The 23,571-nt window shown below is 41.0% G+C and overlaps 1 protein-coding gene across 1 annotated transcript in view; it reads right to left on the bottom strand.

Moving 5' to 3' along the window:
- Positions 1–1,542: 1,542 nt before the first annotated feature.
- Positions 1,543–23,571, bottom strand: part of NPR3 (natriuretic peptide receptor 3) — a 38,483-nt gene continuing 16,454 nt past the window's right edge. The window contains exons 4-8 of the mRNA XM_040090142.1: positions 14,103–14,238; positions 10,255–10,349; positions 6,364–6,499; positions 4,816–4,903; positions 1,543–1,945 (exon numbers count right to left, since the gene is read on the bottom strand). Of these exons, the coding sequence (XP_039946076.1) occupies positions 1,834–1,945; positions 4,816–4,903; positions 6,364–6,499; positions 10,255–10,349; positions 14,103–14,238 (567 nt within the window). The 3' untranslated portion in view covers positions 1,543–1,833. The remainder of the gene's footprint in view (positions 1,946–4,815; positions 4,904–6,363; positions 6,500–10,254; positions 10,350–14,102; positions 14,239–23,571) is intronic.

The raw sequence follows: 23,571 nt of genomic DNA, 5'->3' as shown, positions 1-23,571 counted from the left end.
TTTGCTTTTCACTCCCAGGTATCTCAGAGAGGTTTCTCAGAATTGGTAGTCTGGCTTTTCAGAGCCTAGAAGTTTTGTAGAAATCAGTCTTCAGAGCCTATTTTGAGATTAACTTTCAAGTCTGACTAGAACTGCTGAGACCAGAAAGCTTTGCTTATGAAATCAGACTAGAATAAACCAAAATACTTCATGGACTCTGAGAACCATAGTCATAGCTCTGTATCCCCACTGACAATATTTTTATAGGTCTTCTTCATCACACTTATAGTAAGTACTGTTCATTTCCGAAAGTGCAAAGCTCTCCTTTGTCTAGTATAAAACAACCTGACAGTAGCTAAGTCAACACAGATTCAGTTTTGCTCCTGGCAAAATAAGTGGCAAAAATTCCAGGGATACTGATGGCAGCAGGGTTAAAGTCAGCCTAAAATAGTGTTTTAACACACAGTTCCTGAAGATAGTTCCTTGGGTGTTTAATTGTATACACATGGATAGTTAAATCTCACTGGATTCTATAGGACTCTTTAACATGTGAAAAATGCATTATTTACAGCATCAGGGTGATCATTACATAGACAATTCAATAACTGCATTTGTGTTGTTTAAGTATTTGAATGTTGCACATGCCTGGAGAAAAAAGTGGGGCAAAAAGTCTATTACCATCCACAAAGACATTTCTCCTCCCCTAAATACTGGTTCTAAAATGTATTTACAGCTGTTGACTTTCCCTGCATATTACTCCTATCATAAAAAATATGACTTCAAAACATCCTCTTTCTTAATCTTTAATCCTACCAAAGCAAAAATAGATATTTTAATAGAAAAATACAAGATTAAAAATATACTAAAAAATAAAATGGTAGCATGGAATGTCATTTTTACACACACACAAAAAATCCCCTTTTGAATTGCATCAGCTATACAAAACACTTTCATATTTACAGTTATGGAAGCAGCCCTCTGCTCACTGAAGTTAATGGGATTTTGCCATTGACTTCACTGGGAAGAGGAGCAGGCTTGACATGGACTACATCTGCCCCTCTGAAAAGTCATGGCAGTGGACAAAAAAGAGTGACAAAGCACATATAAGACTGAGAAATTAATCAGTCCTCTCCAGAGACCCGATTGTCTTCTCTGTAAATATTTCACGCATGTGAAACTCCTCATCCTTCACTGGAAGTTTTCTAAGTCCCACCAGCTAAGAGGGAGAAACAGCGCTTTTGACTGTGACACCACACAAACAAGGAAAGAATGGTTTGTGTGTTTCCACCTGCCTGACTTTCTCAGTGTAATTACAACCAAGTGCCAGTTCCCTCCCAGAACTAAGGCCCGTACACCACATTTCATATCCCCAGTTATCAATGTCAGTGATTCAGTGATGCAGGATCATACCCCAAACAAATTCCTTTTTTTCTTTTGACAGCAACCAGCACCTGTGCCTCTGAAACCATATTTGATACCCATGGGTCAGATGCAAATATGGAAGGAGGTGACAGAAGCTTAAAAAAAAAAAAAAAAAAAAAAAAAAAGAGGCATTCCCCATCAACTAAACCAAAATCTGCTAGCCTTAATGTATGCCTTAGGAAATATTGTCTTTACATATTAAGTACATCCTATAATATCAAACTGCATAATTTTCTCATGAGATGAAAAGCCATGCGGCATAATGTGATTAGTAAATCATTCCTGAGCTTCTGAAAGAAATTAAGACAAAATTACTGCTTAAAAGTGTGAGTTCTTCAAGAGCCTCTTCTTTTTACACTGATGTCTTTGGTTGTGTCCTTTTCTCTAATTCTTTCTTTTCCCTAGGAAGAATGGGATTCTTTTTCATCTTCTTTATGCAGCAGAAAAATGAGATCTAATGGAGTCTTCACGTAACTGCCGATGTTTCCCCATGTTACAGTCCTCCTGTCGAGTTCGTCTCTCAATAGTTATTCTGTATTTCTTTCTGCATGAAAGGAGAGGAACAGAATGAGAAATCCTTCTCCAGCTACAGGCTAACAGACTTCCCTTATGAAGAGTGCCTGTAGGGGACAGCTGGGTGCCATTTGAAAAATGAAACGTGGCAGAATGTGAAACCCTGGTCAAAGATTAAAGTAGTTTGCCTCAGAACATTTTACTCGGGCTCAAGAATGCCTGTTAATTTCTATATGGCAGTCTCAAAGCACTAAGGCATGGACATTTGCTTCTTTGAAAATTTCTGATCTAAGTGATTAGGAGTTTTTGTGAAGTGTCATGTGAACTGTGTCACATCACTGCTTTATATTGATCAAAGCCAAATTTCTTTTCAGTGTTCTGGGGGAGGGGGGGGAACTTTCTGCAGAGCTCAAACAACAGATCTGACTATTCAGCTGCATTTCTCACTGAAACTATGTATTAACTAACTTATCTTCCCATTTCCCTCTGAGAAAGCTATTATGTTTGTAATGTCAGAGGAGGTAACATGATGAATTAAGAAGAGGGATGTAGAAGACAGATAAGAAATAAACACAAATGCTCATGTATGAGACACAGCTCTTCCTGTGTGTCTTCCTCTAGGGCCTTTTGAAGAATTCTGCTATGTTACTTTGTACATCAAACACATCCTCTGACTGCCTTTCAGCTTTCCTTTTAGTACCCAAATCTCCCCACAAAAATCATGAGATGATTCACGTTTATGTTTTATACATTTATGCTTCTACTCAGTTTCAGGACAAGTTTTTCAGAAGGGCATTAGTCCAGCCCCATGTGCTTGCATTGCTGGTAGAGATGCATGGCAAAAACCTTGTATGCCAAGGAAATCCCTGTTCTACCTGCACAGATGGCAGGAGTCACAGCTAGGTATAAAGCAGTGGAAGAAAGATTTTCATAACACCAAGGTTTTGATTCGAGCAGCATGGCTGAATAGAAAGTGGCAAACTGAAAGATTCCCTCAATACTTGTGTCTCTATCCATAAGCTCCAAAATAACTTTGAGAAACTGTGTTTGCTTACTTTATGTATTTTCAAGTCAGACCCTTCCATGGGTCAGAGCATGCACAGAGCACAAGGATAGGTCCAGATTTTAGATATACAGGAGTTTAAGCTAAAATCTGGTCAAAGCTACCTATCAGAACTATCAGAACTACTCCCCAGACCTTTTAACAGTTTGCATGCACACTCAAAACTGTATTTGTGTACTTGTATGTGACAATTACAGATCCAAATGAAAGGTAATCATAAAGGTACATTTCCAGCTTAAAAGGTACAGAATCCACAATTACAACTTCCAGGCACACAATTCCTAAACCTACAGTTTCTGAAAATCTGACCCACACCCCCTGATTTGTTAGGTTTCAGATATTTATTCTAATGGTGGAAATAAGGAGGTTGGCCCTGCTCCAGCTTCAAGCAATTGCAACCAGATCTCCAGAGTAAAATTCACCCAGAAGTCTCTAGTCATCTCCAACACGTACATCTATCTGACAGCACCTGCAACTTTCTACAGTAAACGGAAAAACAGGCACTTCTAAGAGGCACTGGTTTAGCTTTTACATGAAGATGACATGAACTGCACAGAAGAAAAGTGACCATTTCTCCCCTCTGATCATACATAAAAAGACTGGGTGTTGAGCGCAGGTGTATTACATCTACTTTTACAGACACCCACCTTTGCTCAATTGGATTTCCAGTCCAAATCATTGTATCAGATCACTGTGAGTTTCAGTTCTGTTCTTACAATGATACTTTGCATAGTTTTATACCAGCCGAGGATATTTGTTAGCTCTTGTCCTTACATACCAATTCCCTTCCTATATCAGCAATGGGACAACAACCCACACCTAACAACTGTTATCTGGTTGAGAACTGATGCAAGGTGCAAGAACTTCTGATGACATAAAATATAAAGACAGATTTTTATTCTCTTTTTCTTTTAAAGATCATCTTTATTAAGTCCAAGCCAACTTAATGCTATCTCAAACCCAAACAAGACATTATATAAGCACTGAATACAGGCAAGATTAAAATCACCCTGCAGAATTTCAGCTGTAAGTACCTGACGAACAAGCTTGGTTCTTTGAAACCCTGAAAGTGTCCTGGTGAACTGAAGCAGGCTTTGCCTGTTTTATTTTGTTAAGCTTTTCTATAAACAATTATTTTTTATTGGATAGAATTTTTTTATTCTTGTATGCAGAGATTAATTCTATTCTCCTATCTGGCTTTTCCATAGCAGGAGGATAAATTACTCTATACATAAGGTGTTGAATATGTATAACTAATTTATTCCATCAGTATGGGATCAATTATCAAGACTTTTTATTTGCTGACTAGCAGTGTAAGAATTACTTTACTTAAACACAAATAAAACACTGATCACCCTGCACTGATCTCAGCTTATTAAGTTAAATGCACAGCTTTGGAATCCAAATGCTCTCTTACACCAAAACAGAAATCTCTTTATGTTCTGCAGTACAATTCCATCCAATACCAGGCAAATGATATAAATCTCTTGCAGATCACAGCCTGCACAACTGTGCTGGCAAGGAGCACCAAACAAAGGCAGCTTTCAAGGCCAGGGCATTTTATTGAAGCAACTGTGAATGTCTGGAACTCACTGGAATTACTTCCATGAGTAACATTACTTAGAAATGTAAGTAGTTACAAGGACGAAGACCCAAGTCAATAAAATCATTTGGATAAACACAAAAGAACAAATAAATGTGTTCACTGTCTCTGGTGAAAATGTTACCACACATTATCATGGTGCCTCTCTGTCTTCCATCAAGGATGTGCTGCCAGGAGCTGAGAAGCTTGGATGACAAATAGAAAGTTTACAGACCTTTCAATGAATTTGACTAACCTGAAGAAGTAAAAAGCCATTAGCAATCCTGCTCCAAGCAAGGCGCCCACAACTATTCCTGTAACTGCTGATTCTCCTAGACCACCTGCTTGAAAAGGGGAAAAATTTACAGTCAGAGTTTATATTGAGAACTATCTGCATTCACATACAGGAAAATACACACAATTAGGAAGTCAGTGATCAACATTAGATAATAACTAAAGCCTTTCAGAACTCGGGACTCCATGGGAACCTGTTCCAGTGTCTGCATGTTTACTTTTTGTCCTTGCTTTCCTTGGGGTTGAAAAAGCTCCCAAATCAGTGTCAGATGAAGGCACAGTTCTGGAGATGTGACACAAGGGAATGTTGTTAGGAAACTGGCCTGGACAGCTTGGTCTGAATCATAACACTCACTAAGTTTACAGTGATGCACATAATGGGAATCAGCACTAAATACATCTTGAGTCACTGTAACAAAGCAAATTCATCTTACCTGGATTAGAATCATAACCCTCTATCACCCAGGTTTATTAAAATGACAATGATTATCTAACACTTCCTCATTTTTTTATTTCCTGAAGATACGTTGTTTCAAGTTAAAGCCCTATGACTTTCAACTTGCTTCAAATCTAAACAGGCAGACCAGGGACACAGCAGCTGAAGGGGAGCCCAAACAGGGACTGCTTCTGGGAAGCACAGGGCTCCCGAAGAACAATGGCACTTTCATGTGCATGTAGTCTACTCCGATTTCCATTCCCACTTGAGTTTATGGAAAGGAACAGAGAAGGAAATTAAACTGCTCTCTTCTCCTCCTTCATGCTTGATCCTTTGAGGGGATTCTGTCTATACAGAAGGAAGAAGGTGCATAGCTACACTGTGCTGACCACAGACGGTCTGCATTCACACCAGTTTTTCAAGGATTCAAGAATTATTGGGCTGGAGTTAGCTTTTCACTGCAGGATTAACATTTTGTCTCCTGTGAAAAGTTAAGACCACTCTTTGTCACTGAGGCACCAGTATCCTCCTACCCCAATCTCCTTGCAATGTCCTACTCCCCACAACATGGTCTGCAACGTCAATGTGCTGGAAAGAATGGACACTAGGCCTTTGGAGGGCAGTACCAGCCTTCTGAATTCACAGATGTCACCCCATTCAACTGACTTCACTTCTCCTCAGCCTACTGAGCCCCTCACAGTGCCTTTTCATAACACTGAAAATCATTCTGCACTGGGAGAATGCTGCTCCCACCAGCACAGCTGCTAATTATCAGCGTGATTATTCTCTGCTGGGATTTCAGTTACATCCCTCTTCCTGGCTAAAAGGCCCCTGTAAAGACCTTATGCCTCCAGGGCTCTGGCCTGTGCATGATTACTGTTACATTTAAGTTCAGGGAAGTGATTCAGACCATGTACTACCCACGGCTGCTCCAAGCAGTTGGGAGAGAGAGACAGTCCCCATGTTTCAGATGGACAACTGCACTAAACAATTTAATATGGCCCATTATGTTGGAGCAACTCATGGATTCTTCTCTTTGGAGCTGGTGCAAAAGCATTAAATCACTAAACTTACATGATTTACATGGTGTATTGTTTGTGTGCTCTGAAACTCGGCTTTCATCTAGTCGCAGCCTGCCGTGGTTCCACGGGTATTTCACATTCGATCGAATTTCAAATCGCCCTTGCTTTCCATAGTAGTCCCCAATCACCTACACAAAACAAGAAAAGGGATGAAAATATTTTCTTATCAACTTAGGGAAGGGAAACAAACAGGAGGGAAGCATCACTCACTCAACTCCTGTGGCATGATGTTGAAGCTCAGAGAAGAGAGGGCTGAAGGGGTCTGTGGGAGGTTATGTAGTGCATGCCCTGCCCTAGTGCAGAATCAGCTGAACAAAAGCATTCCTGACAGATGTTTACCTAATCTGTTCATGAAAGCCTTCAAAGATGGAGACTTGACAATTTCTGCACCAATTATTCTGGAATTTAGCTAGCCTTACTGCCAGTTGTTTTCCCTAGCACGCACATAAAATTCTTTTTTTGTAATTATCCATCACTTGTTACCAAATTGTCAGTGGTCATAGAAATTCTTCCTTTCTGAAACACTGCTTCACATATTCCTATGCTCTTACCTGATTCTGCCCTCAGGCTTCTCTTCTATACAAATCCAGTTTACAAAAGCCTTTAAACCTTCTGAATATTCTTCCTAGTCTCCCTGGGCTTTTATTCAATTGCTCCATAGTGAGTTGAGTGCTCAGGATTGTCACCCAGCTAAGTGAAAGCATCAATAGCTGGACATGAGGCATGTCAGACCCAGAACAGAGCGTGAGCAGCCCTGCATGAACAGACCCAGAGCAGCCCTGCCCAGAAGGACTTGGGGGTGCTGCTGGGTGAGAGGCTGGACATGCCCCGGCCATGGCACTCACAGCCCAGAGAGCCAAACGTGTCCTGGGCTGCACCCAGAGCCCCGTGGGCAGCAGGGGAGGGAGGGGGTTCTGCCCCTCTGCTCTGCTCTGCTCTGCTCTGCTCTGCTCTGCTCTGCTCTGCTCTGGTGAGACCCACCTGGAGCTCTGCAGCCAGAGCTGGGGTCCCAGCACAGGAAGGACAGGGACCTGCTGGAGCCAGTCCAGAGGAGGGACCCCAAGATGATCAAAGGGCTGGAGCACCTCTGCTGTGAGGAAAGGCTGAGAGAGCTGGCATTGTTCAACTTTATAAAAAAGGAGGCTCTGGGGAGATCTCACTTCAGCCTTTCAGTACTTCAAGAGGACTTATACAATAGAGGGAGAACAATTTTATTGCAGGCAGGTAGTGACAGGACAAGGGCAACAGATTTAAACTAAAAGATGAGAGATTTACATTAGACATTAGGCAGAAATTCTTTGCTCTGAGTGTGGAGAGGCACTGGCACAAGTTGCAGAAAGAATCTGTGCATATATCTTCAACAACCCTGGAAACGTTCAGCGCTGGGTTGGATGGAGCTCAGAGCAACATGGACCAGTGGAAGGAGTCCCTGCCCATGGCAGAGGAGTTGGAACTGGATGATATTTAAGGCCATTCCCCATCTAACCACTTCTGTGGTTCCAGGAATTCTAGCACTTTGAGTGCTGAGACTCTCAAATACACACACCAGGCTGAAGTTTTCTGTTTTGGCAGAATTCAGAGGTATTTCATTGTGTTAAGTTAAAACATTCAAATCTTGTATCTGTATAGTTGTTGATATTTACATATGCATTATTCTGGTAGCACGGTAGTATTTTTTCATACTGATTCATAAAGGCACTTCAGAATTTCAGCCCTGTCTTCAGCATTTTCAGGCTTTATTCAAGATAATCTATGTTGAATCTACTGGAGCAATATATCTAAAACATCTATGTACAGCAGCAAGACCATATAGTGTGACACTGAAGTGGCTGGAAGCAATGGCAGAAGCATATCAATAGATCTATTTGTCCTACCACAGATAAAACCCAGGTATTAGTACACTAGGTTTAGAATTCAAGGCATGGATAGCCTCTTCAAATATTTCACCTGAATCTCATTTTGAAGCCAATGACTTTAAAGAACGTTTGCGCTGGTTAAATACACAAAGGTATCTTTTACACTAAATAAAGACACATTCTCTCGCAATTGCAACTGAGCTGCAGATCCTTTGAAGAATTAACGTGCTCAACATTTGTCCAAAAATTAGGGCAAATTCAGTAAACTGGAAAAAACAGAGACCATTCACAGGCATCAGATTATTTATTAAGAGATTGTTTAATTTATCAAGCAGGTGTGGGCAAGTCTTCTACCCCAGACTTACTAAATAAGAAAATATGCAGAATGGCTTAAAAACAAAAAGCTATAAGCAGGAACGCCATGGATTCAGATCAGAGGAAGGATATAGATTTTGGAGAGCAGGAGTGGTTCACCTGTGGAACAAACATTGAGAGCACCAGCAAGGCAGTCCCTGTTCTTTCAGTGTCTCCAAACCAAAAAAAATTGCCTGTTACAGCATGAGTTTTAGTCAAATGTAAACTACAGGGCTCCATAAAGGTTAAGAAACCTGCTTGTGTCTAACATAGCAGAGGTCAAACTAGGAGGTCTAAGTTTTTTTATAGCTTTAAACTCTGTGGATAGAACTGGGAACACAGCTCTGTCCAAACACCCATCCATGTGGCACATCTCAGCTGAGAAACATTCTCGTACAGAGAAAAGATTGTCCAGATGAATAGAACAAGTTATCAAAGAAAAAATGTTTTTAGAGAGAGGCATGAAGGTAGAAATTATGTGGCAGACAAAAGTAGTAAGCAATCACATGTAAAATGTTAATTCTATGTGTATTTATGTACCTAGCAAAGTGGAAGGAAATTTTACAAGAAGTTAAAAGAATAAATGTAACATCTAAAAAAAAAAAAGGTAGTTTAAATTGCAAGTGAAAGAGCGATGGAAGGAAGGGTTAAGAGAGGGAAATAAATTGATAAATGAGATAAAAACTACTGGGCTGAACAAACAGAAGAGACGCTGTGTTCACAGCACAGTTACCCCAACCATTTTGTGCTCCTGCAGCCCCTGGGAGCATCTGCAGTTTACTGGTGTAGTTTTTCAATCACTTTTACACACTAAAGCACATAAGACATCCCCACATTTTTAAAACGGCTCTTTGAATTTTTTTCTGCTGCAGTACCAACAACAATGTAACGTCACTGGATTCAAAACCGCATTACATCCAGCTCGGATACTGCTACTTTGTTTGAGTTTGTTGAAATCAGGGAGACCAGCAAAGCCGAGGCTGATGCTGATTTTGCATCTAACAAAAGCATTACACTGCAGCTGGACTTAGGGCACTGCATGTATTAATAAACTCAGCCCAGACATGCTATTCTCTGTGTGCAGCTGGTGCTGTTTCTCACAGACTTTTTCACAGTCCATCTCTTCCACTCCTTCTATGTCCAGTGGAATAACCTACATGGAGTATATGGAGTCACCTGATTAAAATGTTTCTTAAACAATGAAAAGAAAGCACCCAGGAATGGCAGCCTGACAAACAAAGCCAGGCAAGGTCTGCACTCCTGCATGTGGCTGTCCACAGCATAAGATTTAAATACCTGTACTTGCTGTGTTAATACATCAGGACAACGTGTGGATCACTGTTGCTGTAAGATTACTCTTTCTTCCCACCAATAAATAAAAACCCTTGCTCATTTTTAAATAATAATTTCTCATATTCAAATTTAGCAGTGCTTAGCCAGCTTGTGACAATTCACTCCAGTTAAAGGCTAGCATCATGTGAAGTTGTATTGCTAAAGAAAAGAAGAAAGTTTAAAAAACTTACTATAACTACTTCAAGATAGCTATTTTACAGAAAGGGTTTGGTCTTTAAGTTGATAAGATTAAGCCACCAAGTAAAGAGATGATATCATGTTGCTTTATACTGAATTACTAATTCATCAGTGGCCAATTGCAATGGTGTTTGTTTCCTTACCTCCTGTGTGCCTGCCTCCGGGTCTGTCATTCCAATCACAGAGAAATCCCCATATCTGTCTCCATTGGCATCAATGGACACCTGCCCTGCAATGCCTAAAGAATGGCATGTGAGGAATCAGAAGATTTAATTAGTTAAAATACTAAGCCTTTCCAAGCAAAACATGAAAACAGTGGACAGGTTTTTACAGACTGATATGACAGGAAATCTCATCAGTCTCCCTGCATTTTTGTTGGCATTCCAGAAGAAATTGTAATTTCATCTTGGTGCCTACATTCCTGAATTCTTAACATTTCTCCCTTTTAAATATTAAACCTGTGAGACTGGAGAATATGTGAGAAAAATCTAATCCAAAAACCAGCATGCAAGGCTAAAACAAATATAGTTAATGTGAATTATTTGCAGAGAGCCTAATCCTGAAATATCTGATACCTCAATAAAGAGAGTCTAGCTCATGTGCTGCAGAGGACACAGGGGCAGAGACCTAGATCCCACAGGCTGAAGGGGCTGCTGCACCCAAACAGTCCAGTTATTTCCACCTAATGGGATACTGGAGATGGCATGGACAAGGGGCACCATGTGCACGACATATGCATTAAGCCCTGCATTCACCTACATAAGATTAACTATGTAATACATGCAGTTTGGTTTACATTCCTAGAGCCCCATTCCACTTCCTTGTTTTACAATTTCTAAAAAACTTTGGGGAAACTGGGACTCATTGGTTCATAGGGTATCTCAAGTTCCAAGGGGCTTTGGAGATCTTGAGCCCAACCTCCAGCTCAGAGCAGCATCAGCCAGGAGGATGCTCAGGGTTTTATCTGCTCTTCAAAATCTCCAAGGATGGAAACTGCACAGCCTCAGTGGGGCAACTTGTTTGATCTGTCATGGGAAATGAACACAATCTCGGAATCAATCTAAACCTCTTCTTTAAAGGTATGCCCTTGTGTACAAAAAGCTTGGCTTCAAATTCTTGAGGTGTAAGTCAAACGGGTTCTTAAAATCCATCAAACAATATTAATTAACTGTGATGAAGACATCTTAAGACTGCAGATACACTTTTCCACCTCAGATATTCTCAAATGTGATCCTCCACTGCCTGACACCAATCACAGCCATTTACACCTGTGCAAGGCACAGGCAGCAGTGTACATCCATGTTACACCAACCACACGCCTAGACCAGGCACAAAGCCATGGAGATTCAGGCTCTCAGTGACAGTCAATCAGAAGAAAGAGGTCAGATATTCTGAGTATAAAGTGCCCCCAATGTGCCTAGTGATAGTGAGCATACAATAGACTAAACAGGCCTCCATTTATTCTGTATCTCCAGATTTAGTGATGTCAGGAATATATCAGCTTGCTGTGGGTTTCAAAATATATAATGGTAATCTAAGATTATGGTCAAACACCTATTTCATTGTAACAACACAATAATCAAGCAGTTCTCAATTCAATTACTGCAGGGAAATCAAATGTGTGTAATAACCACTTGGCTATGAGACACTGAAAGAAGAGGCCACTCTGAAGAACTGTGATGTCCTTGCTTACACATCAGTTTGGATTCTGGATCTGACAGGAGGTGCTACTGAAACAGACACTTTCATGACCTAAGAAAACCAAAACTCAGTTTTTGCAAGTAGGTACTGAAATTGAACTTGGAGTTCCTATGGGATTTTTTTTTTTTTCAGTAGTAAAGACTAATTTTTCAATTTTTCATCTGAATCAAAAATAGGAATTTGAAAAGTTGACATTTCCTGTAATTTCCTTAAGAAACAGAGATAGGAAAATTTGAAACAACTTTAATGAAGAATAGCATTTGCATGAAGGTGGAATGATTTTATCTCAACTTTTTTCCTGTTTTTCTATGTGAGATACCTACATACAAAAAAATTTTGCTACTTATTCAGAGGAAATGCCAATGAATAGCAAATATTCTCCACCAGATGTGCCCTGAAACTATACCACGCTGTGTTTAACATCCCAATCACTAAGAAATCCTTTGATCACCTCACCCTTATTCTTTCCTAAGCCCATAATGTCCATGCAGCTGTCGCAGGCAGATGGAATTCTGCAGAAAGCAGCATCTACATTCTGCTGGGCGTCCTGATAAGTCAGAACAGGCTGTAAAGTGAGGTGCCAGGACAATCAGATATCTACATGTCAGAAGCTGAATTAATGTCATTCTTGAAACTGGAGTTCTCATTATCAAGGCCTGCAAAATCAAAGGGAATTACAAAGCTTCAGTCCTGCAGCAGAACTTGATGGGTGCGCACGAACCATGCTCTGTGACACTGCACCCACTGCAAAGAGGGGCTCACAGGCAGAATAAAGGGATGTGATCTTCCTTAAGGGACTGTACTGCAAGACACTGAGTTAAAGACATCTTTCAAAATCAATTTTCTGTCCAGCAAAGTACTGCCACAGGGAGGAAAAGGCATATGACTTACAAGAATTTTGACCAACTACACCCTCACAGCCCAATTCAGCTACATTTTCAGAATAAGCGGAACAGGTAAGCCACCAGCAACAATCTGGTTTTCACAAGTGGGGAAAGAGAACATATTTTCCCTCTGCCAGGTTTTACAAGCAAGGTGTGAGAATCAACCATTTAGCCCACGTGGAGCACATGGTACTACAAAGGACAGATGGGCACACGAGTGGGTGGCTTCCTGGAGCACAGGAACAGGAGCAGAGAAAACACAGGCTGTGCTGGGGCATTTCCTCATGCACAGCACAATCAGAGAGGAAAATCCTTACATGTCAGATTCCCTCCCTTTTAAAACAGAGTGTTTTGGGGAGCCACAGATAGGAAGAGATATAGTGAGATGCCAAGCACAACCTACAGACAGTGCAGGGCTGCTTATGGGATGATTGCAACCAGCATAATTTAAAGCAATCCCTTGCTTTAAAGTGCTTAAGTGTCCCCTTAAGCTGTCCTGAGTATTCTTTTGCCTTGTGTTCACACCACAGTTTGAGAACAGAAAATTTCTTGCCTTCCTACACTGTGTCCAATGCGTTCTTAGAGTTGCGAACCTGGCCACTGAGGTTTTTCTTACACACTCAGATGAACCATTCACTTTTTATCTAGGGGAAATGTTTCCTTCTCTCAGGCATTTCCACAGGAAATCTTGCCAGTCCTACATCAAATAACTGGACTATTCTATGAGACGGATGGAAATATTTGAAGAGATGATGGATGAAACCAATAATCTTCAGTTTCTTTATTACAATCCTTACCTGGCAAAAGCATCTGCATTGCTTTGCATCAGCAGGGTGACACACAAGTGCCGGTTGCACTGCAGAATTGCATCCTCAATCATTAAGCACAGAAAGGCACAGTGGTGTTCAGCTGCTGCCTCTGAGACAACACATACGGCTTCTGAAAGAAGGCTGGGGGAAATCCTTCTAGGGCCCAAAGGAATCCCATTGGGAAACACAAAATAACCCCAACCCTGGCACCTGCTTGCTTATATCCATTCCCAGGCTTTCAAGATAAAAAAGTGAAATGGAAGAAATGAGGCAATCTCAGACCTAACAGATGAACATGAGCAAAGCGAGCAGCTGTAATCTTTTAAAAAACAAATAAAGAGCCTGAGAAAATTATTGGTATTTCTTTACAACATCAGTGAGGTTCATTGAATTGTTAAGAGTTTTTTGAACTGAGTCAAGACCTCAACAGTTGCTGCAAAAAAAGACAGAGTGGTGAGATATGTGAGAGAGCCTTAAAGGTGCACATGGTTTCATATGGTTGCTTTCCTGTCTCTTAGGAGTAGAATAGGCATGAGTCCTTACTTTGCACCTGAAGTTTTTTGACTCTGAAAGCTGGAATTCCATATTAACTCTTACCTTCATATGTTCTGTTCCGTGTTTGTTGAACTATTTTTTCTCCATCTTTCTTACTGAAACCAATCTTCACGACTTCCTGTAAAGCTAGAGCATAAAGAAGAACAGCATCATGGAATCCTTCCACAAACATGTTCACCTAAAAAAGAAAGAAGAATAAAAAACAAAAAACAATTACAATAAATACAGATTTTTTTCTTTCCTAGGTAATTGATTGACTAGACAGAAACTACAAATTAACCAAAGTGACTAATTTGGAGAGCTACTTTATCAGCTGCTGGAACAGATAGGAATATAGGTCAAAAAAACCTCAGGGGGACAACAGCAACTTCTGGCCCATTTTTAAAAACAGTTAACCGCTATCTACTATTCTGGTCACTCACAATGTTGTGTCTGAATAGCTCTGCAGATAGGGGAGAAATTTGCAGATCCAAGTTCCCATGCCTAGAGGCACAAATCCTGCACTTGACAATGTGAGATTCTGTCAGGTGCTGAGCACCCTCAACCCACAGCAGCAAGTAAAATGCCCTCTCTCTGCACAGGGGACTTTGCACCTCTCAAGACTGGGAAGTATGTTCTGTCATGATTTTTTTTGGAGAGCACAACTGGTGGATTTGCTTGTTTAATGATTACCACTTCCATTTCTGGCCCTTGTTCAGCCAAGCATCTCTCCACTCACAAATGAGCAATGGAGAAAACTACTTACCGTCTCCAGTAATGTGTTCTCTGGAACTACCAGGAGAATCTTTTCCTGTCCTTTACACTTTTCTCAGTTACATGAAATGAATGAAATAACCCAAATAACCCTAACCCTGCTTTATAACCCTAATACAGAAGAAGATTGCTGCCAACGAACCTCCGTAGACAACCTACAGTTTGTGGTCTTTGAGTTACAAAAGCAGTTAACAGCTGAGCGCTGCAGAAACACTACAAGTTTGCTCTCAGGAGTCTGACATGCTTCAGCGGTGAAGAAATAAGTATTTCAGGAGTGGAGTTCAGAGGGAGACCCATCAGCAGAAGCTGATGCAGGATGACCTGAGCAGCACAGGTATTCCTCTTCTGTAGGGAGCAACTCACATTTCAGCAGGGCAATGTACTCTCTCGGTGCACAGTAATTCAGAATGAATTATCTTTTCAGCTGCAAGAAAGACATTCCCATCCACTCAAGATTTCACTGCAATAAAAAAAAACAACTCCTGGCAAAGGTGTAACCACATTAGGGGGTCTCTCACTGACTTTCAGTACTTACTTCAGTACTCTTACTTTCAGTAAACAACTCACCTCTATATTCCTTCGCTCTTAAAGCAGTTGCCAATAGTATGGAGAATTTTGGAATGATTGATTGACAATATAAAAGTTTACATTGCTCTGACACTTAAAACTGGACTTTCAGTAACTCCAACCTATGCATCACATTTGTCGGGGGGAAGAACCCATGGTGCTACGGGAGGTGCAGAACAGTTCAGCTCACTGACAGCCACGGACTAAAGGGCAGCTGCAGTTATTCTGAAGTAAAGAGAAAGCCTGAAAGGAGGTGAAACTCAACCACACCAAGAAACCACAAAGCTCGACAACTGCTTCATGTGCCAATGTTAGAGTACAAGTAGCCTGTGGATGATCAAACTTCAGCCTTCTTAATGTGACATTCTTTCGCCCAGGAGAGAAATTAGACTCTTCAGTAGCTATACCTCCTTGCTGGCAAATTTACAGTTTGCGACTGGCATTTGTTTCAAGGAAAGCTACTTGTCACTTCTTTTATCCATGGCAAAGACCTCTCAGTAACACAGCAACCTTCAGAATCCATTTTGTCAGCTAATGTGCTCAACCTGAAATCTACTCATGCCACTGTCCTGAAAACCCTCCTGTAGATGCTCCAGATTTGCCAGATAAGCCCTGTCAAAACTCACTTGGCAGTTTGGGAGGTCACTACCACAGCCTCTTGCCAAAGCTCCACTTGGCCAAAACTCCTTACATTACATGTGAAAAATCACATTAGAAAATCATCAGAAAGTCATTTATGCCACTGCTCAGTTGCTCACACATAAACCCCAGCATTTTATCTCATGCTGTCAAGGAAGCTGAAACAATGGAAAAATTATGCCATTTAAAATCTCCTGAAAGAGCTGTAATCACTGTTTGCAGATGGGATTGCACTTACCCTCCCCAACCAAACAAGGTGCTGGGCACACCTAAGACTTTTCACGTTAATCTAGGAACACATTTAAGCAGCAGTTTTTGAAAGGTGATACAGGAACCCATGAAGGGAATAAAATTTACCTGCATATCATCTCATTCAATCTTTTGTAAACTGCCCCAACTGCACACAGACTGTGGGTTGCATGATGTGTAGGACAGAGGAATATTAAAATGCCAAGCAACAGCTGCAAAAAATTTTGAAGGGTTTGCTCTTTGCTGCAGCAAAAGCATTTAAAAGGGCTAGATTATAAAGTTTATATTCCAGGAATGCTTCAGGAATAGGAATGAGAGTAACTGTGAAGATGTCTTCATCTGTGAAGATGTCTTTGGCCGCTTGAAGGTGTCCATAGTAATTAATACCATGTTAATTCAATCTCAGATCCACTCAGGACAAAAACTGAACAGAGTATAAAATCTATTAAAGGCCCATTAATCTTATAGGTAATTAAAAGTTCTTTCAGTTGAGCTGTAATATAAAGCAGAGTATTTTTACTGTAGTGTTTTCCATTTTCATTTATGCTGCCTTTTAATTACAGGTGTGAGCAGAGCTCCAAATGCTGTGATCGCAATTTGCATGTCAGATCTACTGAAATGTTCCCGTCCCTGGCCCATACTGCAGGGCCACCCTCTCAATGTGGCAGCAATGCCACTGGCAGCAGAGAAGCAGCCAGGTTTGCTGAACATCTTTGGAGGCTGCAGCACAAGTACGTGGAAATCTCTTTCTAAGCTATCATCTGTATTACTTTCACATCCTATTCTAATACCACACACCTAAAAAGTAAGTATGCTAACTGCATAGGAATTATCTTCCTGCCTTTCTACTCTAATTAATCATCTTCTATCACGGAAAAGAAAACAACCAAAACCCAACAACCCCTCTCAGTGGAAATCACATGCGTAAATTTTACCCAGCTCAAAGTTATAGTTCCCCAAGCAGCTATATTGTGACCACACTGTTCATATATACCAAGGTGTTAACAGCATACACAGCAATGCAAAATACTACTGATGTGGAAGACAGCCAAGATACAGCAATGCAGGACCCAGTTTTCCATATCCTGCCTACTGACTGTAATATAAGATTATTCTCCTCCATCTGGAACTGCCCAGCTCTGAATCACAGCAATTACAGCAATTCATACCACTTCCATGCTTAGTGGAAAGCATCATCATCACTTTTTTCCCTACGAAAAAGGCAAACAACATCTCCCACACCTAGTCTCTATATCTACTTTCCAGTAAATCCACAGTGATGTTCAAGTTGTCAAACTACAGCTTCAACCCCAATCAAAGAGGACCCTAGAGAACTGCAGAGGGCTGTACCCAGATATTTTGCAAAAACCTTAGCAATTTATGTTTTTGACATGATGCTCCTACTGTATCTCACACTGTTATAACATATCTCAATAGAAGTATTTTTCTAAGCAGTTGCAATTTAACTGTCAGTTCTCCCCTTTTAATCCTCCTTCACCAAGCCAATTATAATTACGGTCCCTTCTTTTCTAAGAAGCCCTGACACAACTAACTTCTCATACATGCATTCTTAATACTTATCTTCGGTTGTCTTCTGCTGACTCACTATCCAGCACTATGCACTTCACTCTACAGCGGGGATTTCTTTCTTTAATACCATCTGTTGATGTTGGATATTCTCATTCAGGACATTCCCGCAACCCGTAATGTTCTAAGTATTTATTTATGGTCCTGAGATGGTCAGCGGCCTTCAGCAGTTCTTGGATGAGTTGCTATGACCTTTCTCTGAGCTGCACAAATCTAGAACAAGATGCTCAAGATTCCCATACAGTAGATGGTCAACATAGGGAAATGATTCATGTTTAATTTTTTTTTTTTTTTTTTTAAGATAAAACATCACTATTACAAATTGATTTTGTGTTAAACTTCTCCTTTCCAAAAGGCAAGAAACTGGGTGGAACTGACATGAAGATTGAGAACATGAAGCTGAGAGAAGAATATTCTTGCACCTGATCATTACCTGAGAAATGGTAAAGTGCATTTCAAACCAGCAAAGTCATGCGCAGTTCCAGCTTTGCAGTAACGTATCAGTCCTACTGCCACAACATTACCACGTATGATCCTGCATGCTACCACCCTAACATGATTATCAAAGTTTTCACTAACCCACGATCCATCTCCTCAGATCCTCACAGGATTTCTCCATTTCATTATGCAACAGAAACTCACAGAGCTCCTGAATATCACCTACGGATAACAGCTGGGTAATGCTAACATGCACTGGGAACGGGATTTCAAGGACTCCCAAGCACAACAAATGCAAAGCCAGGGGATACACCCATAGTCAGGTGTCATAAACAGCATGTCTTGGGGTGCTTAGAGACAGGGATGAATCACTGTGGAACCAAAGCAGGAACTGGAAAGGAGAATAAAGCTGTAAGACTATTAATCAAATCTGTATGTTTAGATGCCTACAACTAAAAATACAGACTATTTGCTTGAGCAACCATAGTGCTCCACTACTGGACCACAGTGCTTCAAACAAACAATAAGACAAAGGAAAAAATAATATAAACGCATGTTTCCTATCAAGAAGGCCATTTCTGCAGTATCTGATTCAAAACTGTAAAAGAATATATGGCATTACACCAAATTCGGGGCAACACAGCTGCAGTCAAGGAAAGCCTCACACTGCATTCACTGATATCCAGTCTCTATAAATATATAAATGGGCACCTGCTCAAGAACACATGAGGTCAGAGCTCAGGACTTGGTTTTCTAAAAGATATATCCAAACTCACTTTATTATTTGGGGCTGGAATTCCCATCTCTCCCTAGAAAAAGGGAAAGAGCGTTACAGTAAAACCTCATGCATATCTAAGAGAGATTTATTCAAGTACTGTTGCAGCAATTTCATTTTTCACAGGGAAACACTGTGTATGTAGAAACCCAGAAGCCATTTTTCTTATAGGGGAGCACGTGACTTTATTAGTGGGATTCTGCAGACTGAGGCTTATACTCCACCCTAAAATTTATAGCCTAAAAGTTCAGCACCACAGTTGAACAAGGTATCACTTGTCATCAAGGAGGCTTCTTCCAACAAGCTATCTGCTTGTGCTCATCTCCTTGCCAATATTCAGTGGAGCAGCAGCGATGCTGAGAGCAGAGAAGATGAGGCGTGTGCTCCACCCAAGCACTCTGCACACCAGACAACGTGTCCCTGGCCTAAGGAATTTGCAAGTGAAGCCCGCATTTAGAGAGACTTGGGCACAAGCACTGCTTGCAGCTCATCAGCCGCCCACCTCCACCATGAAAGAGCCTGCATGCACCATTTGAGACACAAGATGTAGAGTGAGATCCCTGCTTTTTTCTGCACCTTCTGTTTGAATGGGACACAAAGATGCTGTGCTGCAATTAAGGCCACTTCTTTGAGGGTGAGACCATGCCTCGGCCTGCCTGTACTGTTCAGCTGCTACACAAGCTGATGTGCGCTCCAGGCATGGCAAAGCACTGTGCCTTTGCTCCACTCAGCCAAGAGGATGCTTACTCCAGCAGGACTAAAGTACCGCTAGTGACAAACTCCCATCCACTTTAAAGCCAATTGTGGACCAGAACCCTTGTTCCAAGAAAAGGTCAGCTGAAATAAAAAATATTAATAAAAAGAAAATGAAAGTAAATTAACAAATTAAAGCAGTAACTGTGATTTACTTCAAAAAGGCAGCCAAATTCAGGGGGTTAAGGCTATTTGCCAGTGAAGGTTATTTTCTTGGTAAACTAACCACAAAGCCAGCTCTTTTGCTCCTGTATCTCATCTCATTCTCAAGCCTTCTTCCTTGTTTTTCGTAATACCCCATTTCTGAACAACCAGTAGATTTACTCACAATCTTCTGGCTGGGGCAGCCACAAGTTGCTCTACTGTCTCAATGGTGAACTGAAGCAAAAATCTATTCATTCCCAGACTACAGGGCAGCTGCACTGTGAAATGTCAGCTAAAAACATCAGGCTACAGTGACAACTGAGATACAAAGGCATGGAGAAAACCTTCCACTCCACTGCCTGCAAAAGCTGCCCATTCTTTGTTTATTGCTTGCAGCACTCTTCTATGGTTTTTTACAAAGCAGCTGTAAAGCCCCAGTGCCTGCTGCTAATAGGGCTGGGCAGAAATTTCCAGCTACAGCCAAAATGAGCTCCTTCCATTAAACACAAAAAGAGGAACTGTCACCTCAGCAGAGTTGGAACTTCACTCACAGTCATTTCAAAGGGCTCTGACTGCTGCACTCAACCCATGGCCTGACATCACTGGGCTCTCAGACTCTCCCCAGACCTCCACTGGCACAGCCAAAGCAGGGGCAGGCTGAGCTGAGAACTGCCCTGCTCCAGGAAACAGGATGCTCTTCTAGACCAGATTTTCCCCCTGAAAACCTGTGTAGGATTTATTTCTGGCTCTATCCGTTGTGTTCAGATTGCTTTTGCAAGCTGCTACCAGCCACTTTACCTCTCTGTGGTTTTGGTTCCTGCACTACCTTTTAATGTTGCCCTCAAAGGAGTGCAAGTGATGTATCTAAGGAGCAGAACTGTTTTGTACCAGAACTGAACTACCTACAGAATAATCATTTAGAGGAATTTCTCCTTTATGTGTGATTTACACACATAATATTCACTTTTATAATTTAGCTCTAAATGGCTCCAGGTCACCTGGAGAAGGAGAAGGATAGAATCTGAGAATACATTATTGTGATTCTGCAGTTACGGTGAAATATTCCATGTTTATAATAGACCTCTAACATCAGATAAACACCTGGTGCAAAGGATCTCCAGCACATATTGCTATACGGCGACTGCCTGAATACTGAATGGATCTTAACCATAGAAGGTACAGGTGTCATTTATGAAATTAACCTTCCAACTTTTTTAGGATTTCCTCTCTTCTAACAAGCTATGTGGCCAGTCATGTGATGAGTTACAAAATTATGTCCAGAAATTATACATCTAGTCATAGTGGTGAAACACAAGAGATATTAAAGAAATTCTTTTCAGCTGAAAGCACACAGACATAGAGAAACTGAAATATGCTTGTTTTAAATAGATTTTTCTAAGAATCCCCGCTGGTAGTCTGTTGTACAATTGTAATGTAATGTAATGATAATCTGTTATACAGTTGTTATGAATGCTTACATTTTAAGTTGATATTTAAATCTGGACATTTTAATTGCAGATAAACACTCAGCACCCAAAAAAAAATATTACCCCCATCCTTTCATTAGCTATTAAGTTTTTGATGTCAGCGAGGAAGAATGTTTTACAAGCAGGAACATCTCAGTTTTCAGGACGACAGTCACTCATCTGAAAAAATCAGTTCCACTTGCTAAAATAAGTTAAAGTGGTTTGAATTAATGCAGAGCTAGGACAAACAGGAAGGACTTTTTTTATTAAATGTTTATCCTTGTACAATGTGCAATTGTTTTGGGTTCTGGATCACTAACATTATCACCAAACCACAATTTTTATTTTTTTTTAAATTTTTGTTGTTGTTGTTATTAAAAACTCTCAAAATCACATCAGTTCTCATGCAAAACTAAGAAAAAATAACTGTATCACTTTGGAGACAATTCCTGTGTTCAGACTGAATTTACCTGCACTACACTGCTGCACTAGCTGGTGGACTGGTAAAATCTTGGATGGGGTAAAAAACACAGCTGATGAAAAAGAGCATTTGATTTCTGCTTTGCAGCAGATTATCAATGATTACCCAGCAGAGCATTTGCTTTACAGTTTTAAGGGCTGGATAAACATGAATTATTTAGACACAGCCAAAAGTGGTGCTTAGCTCAAAAGTATACTTGGAGCTGGGATTAGTCATTCAAGATTCTTATTCAGCACCAGGCAAAAATTAGGCACACAAAACCAGGATTCCTAAGAACAGTATCCCGCCTCACCCTTGCCCGCAGAGGAGGTAGAGAATGAGGGATTACATGACTCTCAGAAGGTCACTTATTCTCACCCTTATTCTCACACAGGCAGGTAACAACTCCCCACTGCATGAATTTGCAATAAAGCCTTTACAAAACCCCACAGGGCACCAATCCCTTTTAATTCCCTGCCCCTTTCATCTAAAAGCCCTGGGCTCCCTGTTACTAAATTTGCATGAGAGAACTTCAGGGTCCAATCTCTGCTTTCAGAGAATCTGAATTCCACCCTTCCCCGGCCCTGTCTGCAGGGATCTTGAGATGGAGGCACTCCTGGAACTGACATACAGGTGCTGGAGGAGAGTAATGACCTGCCAAGACCTGGGGGACCTCTGGGCTGGGAGTAAATCATTTGCTAGGAGTGCCCACCTGAGGGTGTGGTTGCCATGACAAATGATCCTTTTATTAAATACCAGGGTAAATGGGCATATGAACTTGTAAACTTTAATGGCATGGAACTAATGCAAACCCTCAGGCTGCTATTAGTCACGCTTCCATTCCAAATAACTTAAAATTTAACTATTTGGTTTCGTTATTATCTTTCAGATATTGTATATCTGATGAAAGGTGTTCAGCTGGCTGATTAACCACCCTTCTGCTGGCATCCCTTCGAGGATCCCTTTAGCACAGGTGAGATACAGCACCTATCAGCAGACATTTGTGTGTACCTGTCAGCAGCCAGTAAGGTTCCAGCTGCACACCTGAAACACATCCTCCCACTCTTCCGCAGCAGCACGGTAGTTAATACCTCTCAATCTGAGGATTTGCAGCCACTCCAAGAAACTAAAAACTCACTCTCTGTATGGACTGTCTGATCCCTGAGATCCTACTAGGTTTTGCTCTCTAAGATATTTTGTAGCCTGCAGGCTGATGGGTTAACTGGATGCATTGTACACACACATTTCCCATCAAATGTAAATGTCCTGCTCAGTGAATGTCACCTTGTTCCCAGCCACAGAGCAAAGGGCGTCCTTACCTACCCTCCTCCCATTGTCCCATGCCCCTTTCTCATGCCCCTCTTATTCATTTGCTCTGGGACAGAGACACTCATTGTCTTTTCAGTACGCTTTGATATATTAGTTCTTTTTAGCATGGGCTAGACCTTCTCATTTTCGTCCCAGACTTCTCTTCCTAATGAAAAAAGTATCTACTAAAGAGAGAAGGAAAGTTTTGAGTATCCTCCTGTGGGTTCCTATGCCTCCTTGCATGCACAAGAACACCACTGCCTTTATTCACACAGGCCCTTCTCACAGGATGACTACATTACACCCTCTGCATTAGCAAAATTGCTAAATATCCCCTGAAAAAAAGAATAAAAAATCAGCTGGCACATTGTA

The sequence above is a fragment of the Hirundo rustica genome, chromosome Z, assembly GCF_015227805.2.
Source record: "Hirundo rustica isolate bHirRus1 chromosome Z, bHirRus1.pri.v3, whole genome shotgun sequence".
Taxonomy (NCBI): Eukaryota; Metazoa; Chordata; class Aves; order Passeriformes; family Hirundinidae; genus Hirundo; species Hirundo rustica.
Note: the sequence above shows the minus strand (reverse complement) of the source record. Positions and strands in the feature narration are given on the sequence as shown.